The 16470-nt window shown below is 40.9% G+C and overlaps 1 protein-coding gene across 5 annotated transcripts in view; it reads right to left on the minus strand.

Annotated features, from left to right (window-relative positions):
• The window catches only part of ralgapa2 (Ral GTPase activating protein catalytic subunit alpha 2), a 70979-nt gene that overhangs the window by 34809 nt on the left and 19700 nt on the right, over positions 1-16470 (minus strand). For 4 of the 5 annotated variants that reach the window (XR_003669452.1, XM_028395211.1, XM_028395213.1 and 1 more), the window contains exons 10-30: positions 16210-16455; positions 15820-16002; positions 15590-15724; positions 15305-15453; positions 15098-15209; positions 14580-14817; positions 13843-14022; positions 11279-11401; positions 10830-10915; positions 10654-10738; positions 10354-10527; positions 9486-9659; positions 8619-8812; positions 8334-8432; positions 7964-8119; positions 4433-4561; positions 3356-3484; positions 3053-3111; positions 2848-2956; positions 618-728; positions 330-398 (exon numbers count right to left, since the gene is read on the minus strand). Coding sequence is in view for 4 of the 5 variants with exons in the window: in XM_028395211.1 (XP_028251012.1) it covers positions 330-398; positions 618-728; positions 2848-2956; positions 3053-3111; positions 3356-3484; positions 4433-4561; positions 7964-8119; positions 8334-8432; positions 8619-8812; positions 9486-9659; positions 10354-10527; positions 10654-10738; positions 10830-10915; positions 11279-11401; positions 13843-14022; positions 14580-14817; positions 15098-15209; positions 15305-15453; positions 15590-15724; positions 15820-16002; positions 16210-16455 (2940 nt within the window). In the remaining variant the exon portion in view is untranslated. The remainder of the gene's footprint in view (positions 1-329; positions 399-617; positions 729-2847; positions 2957-3052; positions 3112-3355; positions 3485-4432; positions 4562-7963; positions 8120-8333; positions 8433-8618; positions 8813-9485; positions 9660-10353; positions 10528-10653; positions 10739-10829; positions 10916-11278; positions 11402-13842; positions 14023-14579; positions 14818-15097; positions 15210-15304; positions 15454-15589; positions 15725-15819; positions 16003-16209; positions 16456-16470) is intronic. The other variant, XM_028395215.1, reaches the window with a different exon arrangement.

Genomic DNA, 16470 nt, shown 5'->3' on the forward strand with positions numbered 1-16470 from the left:
AATCTTATTTTCATCCTATTAAGTGTAAATTGTTGTATAGTTAACAAAAGGACCTTAGAACACTAAATTCTAATAAGGGCTTTGAGTTCAAGTAAAATTCATTCAAGCAGAAACTGCGATCACAGTAATGGGACAGACCAGTCTGTCGGTCATGTTTCGAAACCAAGCTAGAAAACTCAGGAATCACAAAGTCTGAGGCAGAAAAGAAACAACACAAACACAAATCACTTCAGCAGAAACATTCCTCTGCAAATGCACCATTCCAGCATGATAGATCAAGGGCCTTTAGATCTCAGACATTTTCATGTCCTCTCCTTTCCAACATGTACCTTTTTGTCTGCTTCCACTGTTGAGTGCTCTGCGCTTGGCAACAAAAAGGCTATTGTGGCCACAAAGATCTGTGTTGGGACAAAACAAGGAGAAAGATAATTGGATGACACACTCCTATTCATCAGCTGAATCAGGGCTGTGTGCAAAAAAATGGATGTGAAACCACAGGGTGTGGAGTTTGCATGTGCATGAGTAATAACACATATAAGACTTGTAATAAAATAATTACTTATATTTAAAATATGTTTAAATAAACATAAACAGATGAATTGCATTTTAGTTGATACCTCAATAATTTTCTTTGGAAGAGTTTGATCCAACCTCTGGAGATGTTCCCAGTGAGAGATGAGCAGCTGGAACACGTCACAGGCAACATGAGCCACTGCTTTGTTACCAAACTGGACAAACAAGGAACAAGGCAAGAGCTCATTAAAAACATTCTTGACATGAATGTATAGTTTTGCCAAAAGATATACATCACAGTTGTGACACTATTACGTGACAGTCAGACTGACACAAACACCTGCCAAAGACTCACGGAGTAAAAAAAAAATACCACCACCTGACTGTGGTGGATAAAGGAATCTGCCTGACCATGGTCACAGAGAGTGGGAGGCAGTCTTTTCAAACATTTTCAGGAGGTGAAGCGAGGCCAGATGATGGAAGTGAGTTAAACCATATCAGCATTTTACAGCTGATCAGTGAAGAATGGTAGAGAAGAACACAGCGAGAGTAATATTCACATCTTGGGTATTTTGTGTACTCTTAGGTTGAACACAGCAGCACTCTATTCTGCTACAAGCCTAAATTTACAGTTACGATTTCTGCACTGCTGCCTCAGCGATGTCTGTGTGAGCGCAATACAACACCAGAACCAGACCCTTGTACAGAACATTGGCATAGGTTTTCTTGATTTGTCTATATTTTTGTGATTAAATGTTTATGTGCTGCAACTAAGTTTTAAAATCTGGAAATAAACTTAAATAAACATAAAAAAATCTTTATAGCAGCCTTGTATCTCTTTGGAGTTACCCTGTTCCTTAGAGGCAGAGCAGGTGAGTCTTTCTCTTCTGTAAAATATACCCCTCCCTTAACTTTACTTTGTCATCCCCTCCAGAAAAAGGGTGTTTATCTCAGTTCCACACACAAGTCAACAGTAATTTCGATTCTCTGTATGTCCAGCACATATAGCAGATTTGACAATAAAGCTGACTTTGACTTGACTTGATTTGAACAGCATGAAAAATAATTTGTCAGAGTTTCTGGTTCAGAAACTCTAACTTTGAAACTTCTGAGCTGCTTAAATGGACAACAATCTAGCAGCTTTTTAATGTTGCTTGATGTTTGTCTTATAGTATGTTATTTCTAAGCATTTTGAGAGGATCATTTATTCAGCACTTGTTCAGTGTTCAGTTGTTGTTGTTGGATATGTGTAACTGACATCCAGAATTCTGCGGCGTGGCAGTGCCAGCTGAAGATGTAGAAAAAAGTTTAACAGCACACACACTGACTGTGACAAAATTCAAGTAATTTCCCCCAAATTCAGTTTTTCACTTGCTGTGCAGATAATCAGCATAATTTCATTTCACTTCAAACCATGGCTCATTTTCCTCAGACTCATTGGAGGAAAGAATTGAACTGTTGACAATTTTCTTTCAAATGTGGATTTCTTCAGTGATTTGAAATTCTTTGTGGAGAAATAGAATTTCCTATTTCTTCCAGCTGAATGCCTCTCAACATGTAACAAGGGCAGACAATGTGGGGAGTGCAGAAATGGCCAAACACAAAAAGGGGCCCTGAGAGTTCAGCACCTGCTTTTAGAAAAGAGACTCTCAGTGCCACTCTTCCCCCTAGATCCCCCACCCAGCATATACCCTCTATTTTGGGGCTAGCTGAGTCTGTGTGTCAAGTTGTACAGGGGAGTGATTACTGCTCCATTAGAGAAGGGGTGGGGGTGAGTGGGGGGGGGTTGCTTGAGCAGGAAGCTGGGAGATGTAGCTGCTTAAATTGGCCCACATCTACTGAAAGCGAGTAGCCTGGAAATTACGCCACCGCCCAAAACCCTTTTCCATGGAAAAAAAAAACAACAAAAAAAACATGCACGTACACACACACACAGCTTCCACTGGTTCTCTGCAACTCTTCACTCAGAGCGAAAAGAGGGCTCTTCCCAAATATAACCATGAGTCACATCACTGGACATGTTTTATTCTCACACTTTTTCTCCCTTTGCAGTGTTGAAATTGTTCTGCAGTCCTTTTATGTAATCAACCATCATTTTTGTTAGAGCTAAACACTATAGCACTCATATGGTAAAACAGAAAGAGCTTCTTTCACCTATTCATTTCATGACACTGAGGCCAGTCAATTTTTGCCCCATGTAACAATGGTGAACATAGCCCATTGAGTAAGTGTTGAAGGAAAATTGTTGTTTTATACATCATGTCCTACACAGAAGTTGGCAAACATAAAAATATATAGTGCTGTGAAACATCCTTGAATCAGAGGGTCACTGACCTTTAGTGTTACTCCAAGAACGTTGATGGCATCTTTAACCTGGTGGTGAATGTTCTTCTGCATGAGCTCCTCACACACCCATAGACCCAAACTGCATACTGCAATACACCTGAGGGACAGGGATTTACAATTGTTTTATAAATATATTCAAATTATGTCCTCCAGCAAAAACAATATAACCTACAAATAAATATCACCTACATACCTTGCCCCTTCAGTGTGTTCCTTTGTTGCTGTATCTAGCAGGATGTTGACCAGATAATTCTGAACAAAAATGAAAACCTAATGACAGTCTATTCCACTCTTCACATGTGTGCATATCATTTCTAACATGTAGTTTGAAAATTCAATTAAATCTTAGATAGGGTCCTATTGTTCACATTTTGCAGAAATGCATAAAACTCTGATAATATGTATATGTATGTAAGATTCCCTATAACTTTGTGCATACAGCAGTTTTTTTAATTGTCATCACTAATTCCTAATAATGCACATCTCGAGCATTTACCTTGATATCCTCATTACCAACATTGATGTCATCAGAGCCAGGCCCATGCCGTAGTACAGGAATGTGGGTATAAAGGTTGGGGAAACACACAAGGGACCCCAGGATTGTCTGAGCCTCTGTCCTTGGAGCCTGGCAGAGACAGGAAAAAAAACAACCAACATGAAAACAACCCACTTCCAGGAAAAGGAAGGTCACCAACCAGGGGAAAAAAGATTGGAGAGATCCAACTGAATTAATCTGATCTTTATTCATGATTCTGCTGGTGTTCAACAGAAGACATGACACATGGTAGGCACTGGACAACAAAGTGACTGATTAAATGCACGATGGAAGCAGCTCCAGATGCAGATTTTACATGTCGTTGCACCTGATGAGCTGCTGTGAGGCTGAGAAGAGATAATAAATGTGGCTAGATATGAAAATATCTGGCATCCAAACGGTAACAAACACATCTAAAAGGTTGTTTAGGTAGAAATCTGTCCACAATGGTATCAAGTTGACAGGAAGTGTTTTTCATTCTGGTTTGTCAACATAATCTCTACTAATTGCTCCAATTGAGGGCAAAGCCCATAACCCTGTATGTACGCGATTACAGAGGTTTGTTCATGAGATTTGTGACCATAAGATCACCTGTTTATTTAAAGGTCACGATGACGACTTGGTGTAAGACCACAGTGACTGCAAACATGCTGCTTTTCAGAATTAATTAAGCTTGACTGAGAGTCATATTAATGTGTTTAATGCTCATGTGCATTTAATGAAACAGCCTTTATTCAAACTGTCTCACTAATTACTGCTATTTGTTTCATTTGTGTTTAACTGCTTTCTTTGTTTCTCAGATACAACTGCAGGCTATTATTGGAGGTTTGTTCTTTCATTTTTTTTAAAGGTAGCAAATTAACCACTATATGCAAATAAAAAAATTATCAGTCGCACAAAGTGATGAATAATTTCATATCAGGAAGCAACCATGGTAGAGTTTTTTTTGTAGAATGCATTCTTGATTTCCTTATATTTAACATGTGGACTATTTAAAAGTATCTGGAATGAACCACAATATAAAAAGTAGGTGTGTACCTCTGAGGAGTGAGTGGTGAGGACACTGGCAGCAGCAGTGATAAAATCTCCAATTAGCATGGTGAAGCCTGGCAGGCCGAGGAAGAAGAATCGAGGAGAGCTGGAGCGGATGATAGTGTTCAAAACATCCTGGTGACAAGCAGGGACACACATATTTGTTAATAGGAAGAAAACTAAAATGTCTGCATTGATCATGTTATTAGACATGGACTTGAAATATTGAAATAAAATGAATTATAAGTGAACCAAGAAATTCTCCAGTCACAGCTGCAGGCTGCATTTGGATTCAGCTTGGTAAGGTCTTGTTAGTGTGGGTGGAGTGAAGCAGTAACAGAAATATTTTGTAAATGGGCCACCGTGTGAGAGACATGGCAGAGAGAAAGCTTTTCGCTTCAACAGGTAGGCTAAGCATTTTAAATGAGGAGGAGAGTAAAGCACTCAACAGTACATGTCACTAAAGGACAGAAAAAACAGAGTGGGAAAGAAAGACAGAGAGAGAGAGAGAGAGAGAGAGAGAGAGCAGATGGATTGTTCACAGTTGATAAGAAGGAGAACAAAAGACCTCAACTTTCATGAGTCATGTGTATGTATACACACAAGCAAACCTGTAATTAAAGCCAGAGACAAGGTATTGTTTTCTGAGGTAAAGGCTGCTCAGTGGCAGATGGGTGTTCTTTCACCACTGACATATGCTGTACTGGACAGTTCAACACAAACTGTCAATGCCACACTAGACAAGAACTTTTGAAGGTGTAAATATGTTCTGCTATATTTAGAGAATAAAACTACCGAAAATAGGTTGATTTATTTATTTCTCAACAGAATAAATGCACCTATTTAGGACAAAAAACACACTGGTATGAGAATGCAGTGACTCTGAAAAGCAGAGAAATTGTTCTCTCTCTTATCTGAGGCATGCGTGGCATATATGTGTACAAAGGCAAGGTCCAGGGTGGAACCACCTGCCTCCTTGGTCATAAACTTGTGTAAATCAGACAGTTCAAACATCAGCCTGTTTCTAGCTGAACCGAAAAGCACCTTAACAAACACATATACTCTCTCTCTCTCTCTCTCTCCGTCTCTCAATAACACACACACACACACAAACACTGTACTGCCTATCTATCTCTGACATTAACCACCCAAAGCTTTGGTAAACAGGGGATGCAGGTGAACAAGAGAAAAATAGAATAAACACAGAGAAGCATTGAGTAGGAAGTCAACCCAACACCAGCACTGCATGTGGAAAATTGGTGGGAAGAGCTTTAGGATTGAGGGCCCATTTTACCCTCATTTTGTTGGTAATTGACCTCTGAAGCATAATGTGCAGTGCAGTCAGAGGTAATTAGCAGGCAACAAACTGTTTCTTGATTGCCTGAAATGAGCATTTTAGAGGAAGCCACAAATGTAGAATGCAAAGTGCTTTCAATTGTATTTGTAAGCAGAAAGAAGCGGATTTGTGTGTGTATAGAAATCAGAAATGAAAAATGTAGAATGGGCATAACCGCATGCAGCGCTGTGTTGGCAGTAGGAATGGCCCTTACATCAACAAAAGGTGCATTAACGTAACACTGAATAGAACTACCTCAGGCCTTTTTATGTGGCCTCATCTCCAGGAAAGCACACACTTTCCACCTGCAGGCCCCTGGGGTGACAGAGTTCACTCTGACATTACATCACTCTAAATAGTATCACATATTTTGTTCTCATTTACTAAACATTGGCATTTCCAGTTCAGCATGAGATGAGGGGTTTAATCAACTTCCATATACGAGGCTGAAGGATTAAGTTTCACATTTTAGCTTGCAGCATACTAATTATACACAACCTCGTTATGCTGGTGGGAAAACAGTTTTAGCTTTCTAGTAGTTGTTTTAAAGGAATGGCTAATGTTTTCACTCACCTACAGAATGCAAAATGTATAGCTGTATAAAAGCTTTATTATTTATTATAAGAAATTCTGTTGACTAGTGTATCTCACATTCTAGACCTATTAGATAGATTACTGGTATTGTGTGACGGTCATGGATTTGTGAGACCAGTGACCAGAGAATGACAGACAATCAGGACAAAGCCCTGACCTTGGCACTCTGTCAGTTTGAAGGAGAATCCCTCCAAGGGAACTGTCATTTTCCTATAAGCTCAGTTGATTTTAATGGTGAGGATTTAGTCTGGGATTCCCCCTGTTGTGTATAAAGCATGGTTGTTTAAGTCAGATTTTGTTACTTGATTGACAGGTAGGTAAAGAACATGATATCAGTAAGACAACAAAGATAAAAAATAACACTACTTATTGGATGTAAAATACAACACTGAACACAAATAATATGTTCAATCAACTAATAGCACATGGACAAGCACTGAACATTAATGAATCACTAGCCTGCAGTGATGGCTAGATTTGTGAATTGAACACAGAAAAAACAATGCACTTGAAAAAATAGACTTTTCAAAATATACATGTAGATTTGAAATGATTTGAAAAAGTATTTTTACCCATTTTAGGGGCTGTGGGGGTTGGGGGTGACGCCAGAGAGGAAGGAGGAGGGGGAGAATAAGAGCCACTTTCTTATGTTAAGCAGGCGTGCGGCTGTCCTCTATTGTGTGGCGTGAGGACTCTTTTCTCCGGCCAATTTGAGCATGCTTCAGTGGCCAGCCTGGCTCTGGCCCCCCAATGCATTATACAGAGCAACAACAAAAGCTTGAGAATGCTGCCTGGTCCCTCAGTGTGCCCCCCTCATTGCTCTACTCTACACTACGTTCCCCAGGCTCCCCTCCCAGTCCTTTACACACACTCGCATACACACAGGCAGCCAGCCTAGTGTACTCCACTCTGGGCCCCTGGCCGGCGTGTCAGTCTAACGGAGCGCGACAGACGTCAGTCCTTAATTAATCACGTATACACGGCAGGGGCTCTAAACATTATTTAACGACATGGAAAACATTCTAATAAGCTTGTCGCACTGCCAAGGCGCAATAGAAACCCAGCCAGGAGCCACATATATATGTCTACACACACACGCAATTTTTATCCTTGTGCTTTGTTTTGGGGAACTCAATTCATCTCCACTCAGCTTTGTACAGAGGAAATGGAGCTATGCCAGTTTTGAATATGAGAAAGGGTGTGGCTTAAAGAGGCGGAAGATGCCAAAACAGCAGCAACAGCATGCCTCATCCGTACTGGTTGGCGGGATGTTTTTCAAAACTAAGTCACAATCATAAAATGCAGTGCACCGATATGACCTCCTGCCAATAACCTTCTCAAATTGATCCTAAATACAAATTAATTGGCGCATGCACTTCACATACAAAGTACAAAAGGTTAGTTGGAATGCAGCAAAAACCACTGTTTAAATAAGAGTAACAAAAATTACATATAAAAAAGTAAATGGCAAACTGGAAACTAGGAATAATTGTTTCCCAGTGTTGAATAAGGGCCAGTGCCTTTAAGTTTGACACATGTGCCACCTACTGGTGAAAAATATGACAACAAAAGACAGCCTTACAGTAGGAGCCACCTGCTGGACTTACCTGGTCATCACTGGTGAAGCCCTTGTGCATGATGTAGTAGAGGTGAACCAGGAAATCACTGTTTGGGAGCACATCCTGGTGTCTGGTCATCATTTCACAGATCAACTTGTAGGCCTGCAGCTTTCCAGCCTTGTACTCTGCTGGGAGCATGGTGGCCTGTGGAGGACAGTGACACTAAGGTCAGCATAATGTTTAGGCATCCTTGACACATCTTTTATGCTGAGGTGATGGACAGACCAGCTAAATTTTGTTTAATGTCAAAAGTTATTTTGAGGCATATTTCCTTTTATCACCGTCAGCAGTGGTGAGGTGCGTTTTTATACATGCCTACTAAACCATAAAACGTTATCGCTGAAAGTGTTGTTTATACCCTGAAGAGCCAGGAGGCAAACATTCGAAGTGGAGGGATGAAGGCAGGCTGGGGAGGAGAGGACTGGTTATCCACACTGATCCCAAGGTTGTCCCGGATCTGTAGGCACACATTTAACTTTAGTCAATTAACACAACAAGTGCTCGTTGTATGCCTCTATCTGTGAGACAGTACACATTGAACACAATTAGATCCTCAGAATACACCTGGTGTCTGAGCCAGACTACCTAAAATATATGATCATTTTATAGAAATGTAGTGCAATGTATCATATATTGAACGTACCTTGGCCAGCTTGTGCCAGAGGTCGTAGAGATAGGAGAAGACCTTTGCATGTATTTTTGGGCAGCGAATATTGTTGACATCTCCCAGGATACCCAAAATTCTTCTCCACAGGACAAAGGCAGAATCAGGGTGCCAACCCGTCAGAGTCCCTCCAGCAATGATGCTGACATCATCAGCCAGACACTCACTACTGTCTGCATGGTCAGAGAGAGTTTTGGGTTACAGAGTTAATTATAATAACACATATGCCTGTACCAGTGCCCAATACAAAGTAACACAGGTGTTATTTTATTGAGAAGACTGGATTTAGTCAACAATTGCAGAATGGTTTTAAAAAATATATTTTATAACTTTCAGTTTAAAAAAAATACTTAAGCCATGCACGTCATTGCTGATGCAGATGTTGACCAAATCTTTTTGTGCATTTTCCCAAATGCATTTATGCATTTTGACCTAGGCGTGTGATTAAAGCACTGAAACACTTTTGGGAAAAGGACACATTTCACATGCATCTTCCAACCGAATTGTGGGAGGACAGTGCCACCTAGTGGGCAGCAGAAGAATAATGGGAACAGAAGGGGTAAAGGGGTAGAGATGATGGAAATGGATAGTGTAAGAGATCTGAGGCATATAAAGTGTTGTTTAAAATTAATTTTTTTTCCATAAATATAGCGCACAGTTAAATGTACTGGAATGCTGTTTAGTTGCAGCAATTCATTTAGTAACACGTGTAAGCAAGTATCTGAACAGGGTATAGTGAAAAAACAGGAGTGGGAGAGTATAATGTAAGAAAAAAATGTCATAGAACATGAGTGGTAAATGAAGACTCTATGGTCTATATGATGAGTAGCAGCTAGGGAGCAGTACCCAAGTGGTGTGGCATGTGTAAGACAGATTGATGCATGGTGTCATCCAAAGGGCAGTCCCGTGGGCACTCTGTGTGCACCAGCAGGGCCGGTGAAGCGGGGGGGATCTGGGGGTAGTGGTAGTGGTTGTGGTAGGACGGGGGTGCGGAGTGGGGAGGGAAGGCACACTCAGGACCTAAAAACAACAAGGGGAAAGGGATAAAACTGGGTTTGAGGAAGGGAGCACAGGGACACTATGATCACAATGTAGGGAACACAGACAGAAGTTCACGTACAAGGGTGGGAATATGTCGATGAAGATTCTCAGTTCTCATCTCATCCAGATCATGTTGTTGTTTCTGCCTTCCCCACCCCTTATTCAAGAGCTTGAAGCAGCTGCTTGGAGGAAGAGTGAAACATCTTCCGCCCTGCTTCAAGCTCTTGAATAAGGGGTGGGGAAGGCAGAAACAACATCTCCATCAATAATGATGGTAAAGGTATATAAAAATACAAAAGTAACTGAGGGAATGGGATGCTGTTATTATCATGCGATTATTACTGTATGTTACAGTCATTTCTAAATCAAACCACAGAGTACAGGTCACCTTCCCAACTCACTAACTACACAAGCACTGAGCAGATATAAAAGATTAAATGGGTTAGCCAAAGAAGTCTTGCAGTAGATGCTGGCATGTTTTATCAGGTTCAGTCTTTCAAGTGTGCAATTACCAGCACCACCAAAACACAAGCTAAATGTGACACTTTAACAGAACCTGCAGAACTGCAGACTGATTTTATCACCAAGATAAAAGACTAGGATGTCAAAATGTCTTCTCTGCAAATCATTACAGATTTACTATAAAAGGATGAGATCTTGTCAGCTCATATACCTGCTAGAGCCTCATTGTGACTGAGCAGCAGACTCCCCTGGCTGTGAGGATCAGTTGTCACATCCATGTGGGCCGACTGCGTGGACTGGGTGTCAGCCTCCTCATCAAATGCCTGCCAGGTAACTTCAGCTTCATTGAGGTAGCCATTGGATGTCTCACTACTTATGCTCTCACCTAGGAGAATTAGGTTACAGACAAGCATGAATCAGTAAGACAAACTATTAATGTCACAATGAATTGTTTTGGTACTTCAGTGTTTGCCTTTCAATTTCTTTTTAAAAAACAAAGGATTTGTCTAACTTTTTTCTCTGAGCTTAGGCCTTGCATGTCCCTCAGCATTGGACTCAGTGGTCTCAGCGGGACTACTGCTTCGTCGGACGAGTATCTGAGGATACAGACACAGACATTAAAGAAGAAAAACTTGTATGGGCAATTCTTATATAAAAATTCTAACAAAACTGCATAGGTCCTCTCACCGCTGGTGGTTCATTGCTCTCTCTTCTGCCCTCAGACATTCTGCTATCAGAACCACATGAAGTTGGGGAGCACTCTCTTTTCTGGGCTGAAATGGGATGTTATGTTTTTTGGGTTTAATTTGATCAGTTCCAAAGCATTAAAATGGCTAACCACAATTTGTGATGCGTTGCAGGGCCCTGTGGAATTTTCACCAGCTTTTTCCTCACTGTCTTTGCAGGTACACTGCTGCATATTTGATACATTAAGCTTAAACCTGTTCAGCGAGACACTGTTGGAAAAACCGAGCACAGCAGATAAGTATGGATGAACAAGGAAAACAAGGACCCGCTCATCCAATAATAGCATCACAGCACAACTGAAACAAATCATATCTTATCTCAGGGTTACTCTAGTCGCCAAAGAGCAGAACTGTGTAACACATTAACATAATGATCGTGCTTGTATATACCTGGCATTGTGTCAGACAGCTGTTGTGTGATGTCCGAGGTGCTGCTGCTACGTTGGAGAGGGCTCTCTCTGCCTCCCAGCTCCTCCTCTCCCCCACATTCTGAGAGCTGGCACTCCTCCACATCTTGACAGTCAAAAGAAAAACACAAGGTGAGGCAGTGCCACAATACTGATCTTGAGATGTAGTACCAATCTTACAATAGAAACACAGGGGGGTATGTTTTAGGAGTGACTTTTTGTACTTTCTAGCAGTCTGCAGAAACAGTATTGATTAGATGACAATTTAACATTCACGTAAACACTGAGAAAAAACAGGACACACAGATGTGCAGTGCATACTTATGTTATAAACTGAGTGTAGCAGGGCTTTTTCCAATATGTTCAACCCTAAAGAATATTTCAAATTCATGTCAAAGCCAAATGTGAACTTAACACCATTAAAAAAAGGACTATGACAGATGGATGGGAAAGGCAGGGTGGACAGCACAACACACAAACACATGCAGCTCTCACAATACACTTTACCTGAGAGTCTGTGAGAGCAAGCAGAGTTACCAGAGTTACCAGAAGAGATACCAGGCAAGAAAGAGCTCACAGTGTGGAGCAGCATAGGAACACTTTTAGTAGTGGGCAAAGCCTCGTACAGATGAACACAGTTGCTGATAGACTGGCTTCGCTTAGCTTCCAACAGGGAAAGAGAAAGCAGAAAAAAGGAAGAGAGTGAAAACAGAAAGAAAGGGGTAGAAGGGAAGAGGACAGTATTCAATGACAGTCAAGTACAGAGCTCCAAAGAAGCTTCATTTATAAATGCTTTATCTGATCAGAAAAACTGAGCAAATAAAGCACAGCAGAATCAGAGCTGGACCTAATAATTCAGGGAAAAAAGAAAACAATCAAGAGACTAGCGAAGAGACCCATATCATAAGAAGGAAAAAAAAGAACAGACTATTATTTAATGTGCCATATCACACCAACAAAAATGTATAACAACTCTGGATTTATCTGGGTTTAATCAACATTAAGAAAATAGTAGTATTAATAATATTGCATGTTGCAGTAATACATCATGTATTCAAGTAAACACCTTGCTACTTGAACACCAGAAAGAAACTACTGTGCTACAATCATTCAAAATTAACTTAACACCCGAACTACAGTATATCTGTTCTGTAATCAGACCATCTGTATTTATGACATACACATGAAGTGATTTATGCTTTTAACTAGTAACTGTGAAGGACTCAATAAAAGAAAAATATAGTCATATAGTATCTTTTACAATCGAGACACAAATTAGTACAATTACCAAACAGATAACCATCCGGGTCTCTGTAGTTGTATAAGCCTAATCAGCACTATAATGAAATATTGAGCCCTTTCGCACCATTATTGAAGACATGATCTCAGAACAATATTAGTTTGTATTTGCATGCGTGAAAGCGACCAAGTTTTGACAGTTGTCAATGCGGAGGCATTGCCATTGTGTTTGGATAGCACTTCAGGTTTAATCTCAAAGACAGCAATGAAAGAGGACAGTTCCATTCTCTGCTTTCAGCACACTTTAATTACTCCTTTCAGTGAGAGAGATACATTGTCTCTGCTACAGCCCGCCACTGCTTCCCATTTATGCATATTAATAAGCATTAATTACACTCTTAATGAAACTATCAAAAACTGCCGTGCAATTGATGTGTGGGCCTTCTCTTGAGGAGTAGGGAGGAGGGCTGTTGGGCCTTTGAAGATCAATGTGGGAGAAATCCAATTAGGGCAAAGAAAGGGATTGGAACTTGAAGCGGTAGTGTTTAATGTCCATCTCTGCTTAAACACACACAAATAAACAGACGAACAGAATAGGTGGATAAACATGCACAGGAGGCACATAATAGATGTGTCACAACAGACGGACACACATTCACCTAAGACTTCATCCTTCAGGCAGAAACACATCGGCTTCTTGCTGAACAAGCTTGTCATTTCAGGATGTTAGTGGTAAATAGGGGAGGCGAAAGGCCAGGAAACAAAAAGGATCATCTCTTCTCTTTTATCCCCCACATTACGATTCTGTCTAGTTCAAATTAAGACAAGCAGGACAGGCACAGCAGCTACTCACTACTTTATTGCCTTCCAGCTTAACTTATAATTAGCCTGCCACATTTCCATCAGATAAGGGGTGTTTGCAGCATCCAAAGCTGGCCTTTGACATGCTGTCAGGGGGATTGTGCTGCATGCCTGCAATTGAGCTGACATAGAAACATGTTGACATTGGGCAGTGACATGTGAAAGAAACAATGGGGGCCATCTGCTGGCCTCTTTGTCTCTGGTGTTGGGCCTTTCAGTGGCATCTGGACTAGTGTACACATGAACCTGTCTAAAGACTTTCAAACACAATAAAGGTGTCTGATAAACCTTGTGCCTTATCAGTACTGAGTTGGCGTCTCACAAAAGAGGCTGAGTAATTCACCCTAATGGATAGAACATATAAGGGCAAAAAAGTGTTTTATAATCCACACATAACCATTTAATATGCCTTGTTTTGATCATCGTAGTCCTTGATCAGGTACTTACCAGAGGCCTTCTGCCTAACGTTGTTTCGTGCCTTCTCCACACCAGGTGCCCCCGACGTAGTAGCTGAGCGAATCCTCATCGGCTCTTGTACTCCTGGACCAACCTGCTCTCCTTGGTTCCTCCAACTCAGTGAAAAAGAGCGTGCGACCGCTGCTGCCTTCTGGGAATCTTGGATGACTCCTGACATGTAAAGAAAAACACTTACTGAGAATTTTCTAGGACAGTAAAAATCGCAGTATTTTCACCCCCCTGCTGTTGAGTCAGTAGGTATGTTATGGACGTATATGCCATAGGACTATATCATTACGAGGGGGGGTCCATGCATATTTTTTAAAAAAAAGTATCTGTATATAGAGTACCACCTCTACATTACAATGTTCTTATTCATTAGTGGTAATCACTGATTTAAAAGAAAGCACCAGTTTTCCAAGAATAATAAAGCTATTTATAATATGGTAGAAAGGTGGAACTTACATTGGATAATGTTTATGTATTCTTCTGCCTTATTTTAATTTAATTAATTCATCATTTCACCCTTGTTTCTGGTAACTTTGTAAATTTTATTTCAATGCGATTTAGGCTATTTGTTTAGAAGTTCTGAAATATTACAAAACAATAATGTTATAGAACAACAAACACAGACAAAAGCCAATCATCTTTTCAAAAGTTGCTTCAAACCTTTTTGGATCATATAATAGGCATCCCATTTTCAATCTTTCCCCATTTCTCCCTCTCACCACGTCCTCTCTGCTTCTTCTCCTTCTGTTCACTGAGTTTGTCCAGAGGCAGGTTGGCCATATCCAGGCCATAAACAGAGCGTGCCAACACAGCCGTCAGTGAGTCCATGATGCTGGCCCACTCAGTCACCAGCTCCTCCCAGCAGGTAAGAGAGGACAGCACTGCCAGCAGCTCGTCCCATAGCTCCCGGGAGATAAATACGCACAGGTTGGCTCGTACCCAAGCCACAATGATGGTCTGGGCACAAGAGAAGTAAAGATAAATTAGCATTGACAGACAAAAGCTGCACAAGGAATTTCAATCATTGATAAGATGTGACAACACAACTCTCATCCTGATACATTTAATTTGGTGTACTTTCTATCTGCCTTTCTCACAAGAAAATTTTTTTTCAGGCACAAATAAACACTACATAGGCTGTACTGTAAAATGTAATGTGAGTTTTAAAAAAAGACTGTACGACAATATGTCTGATATATGTTGTATATCAGATAGTATAAAAGTATAAGTATCATACCCTAAATAATATAGATGCTAGACTTTCAGCAAAAATGTCTTTTCTTTGGTTTTCCTGTGGTCTCTTCATCACTGCTTCTGTGATTCTCAGTAGTACCTGCAGCATCTGCTCCCTGAAAAAAACACACACAGTAAAACTCAGCAGTGTCAACCAAAACAACAACATCCTAAAACACAGATTCTGTGTCAAGCCGAGCATCTTACTGACCATGTCTGTGTGTTCATAGTGTGCTCCATGATCATGTGCCGGTAGATGCTGAGAACACCCTTGCACACCTCAACCTGATTATCCAGGAGCTTAGGTACATCCTGGCATGGCTCCAGCAGGAAAACATTAGATGAGTTGGTCAGAAACACCTACATCGATGTGTAGGGGTAAAGGTGAATAAATCAATACACCACTTTGTAATTAAGACAACTGTTTTCAAATACACACAGAAGTACAAGTCTACACAGTATGGTACACATCACACCCCTGAACACAGGTACAGACCTGAAGTGTAGGCTGGATGCCAGCCTTGGTGTCCCTGTTTTGCTCCTCTGTGAGAAAGCCCCGATTGATGGCACTACTGAATGAGTAGGTCCTTCCCCAGCTGGATGACCGTCTGTGACCGTGGCTCTCCAGCACCTAGTACAAAAAAAAGCAGACAGGTCAATTATTCAGAAGAAATAAGCTAATCATTTAGGAGATAGGTACTAGAAAAAGTTAAATTCAGTTTTTACCTGTGCATGAACGCTGTTAAATTCTGTATTGAGTATCTGTTCAGAGCTGTCATCTACTACATCTTCCTGGGTAGTTGTGTCAGGCTCTGTCATGAAACAGGGCTTTTCTTGCAGGATCCACTTTCTGTACACTTTAATCACTTTCCTGGTTGCTGAAGCTTCACATGACGGCAACAGAAAAGCCTTTGAAAATGACCAGATTTTTCAAAAGGTTAGCCACTTACCAAGGGCATTTTTCAAGTTGTATTTTATAAAACGTCCAGCAGAGGGTGACAAAGTGCATGCTATTGCACCATTACCATCTAATCCATCATGTTTTACTATTAGCAGTCAATGTAATTTATTTCCATTTTTCAACAAAAAAAATATTGATTGGGGACCCCACTGTACCTGATGGAAGACCTCGTTGACAAAATTCACATTGTCCCTGGTGGACAGCAGAATGGAATGCACCATGTCATAGACGTAACGGTGCTCCTCTTCAATGCTACACAAACTGGAATCACTGGGCCGTCGATCTGACAGCGTGCTGCTGTTGGAGTGGCTCTTCTCAGGCTCCCCTGCTGGCCCGTTTGCATCCCCATCTGATGTCTTATCTTTTTCCTTCTCCTGGCTGCTACTGCCTGCAGTAACAGTCTAGCAATCAGAGAG

This window comes from Parambassis ranga, chromosome 22 (genome assembly GCF_900634625.1).
Source record: "Parambassis ranga chromosome 22, fParRan2.1, whole genome shotgun sequence".
NCBI classification, from domain to species: Eukaryota; Metazoa; Chordata; class Actinopteri; family Ambassidae; genus Parambassis; species Parambassis ranga.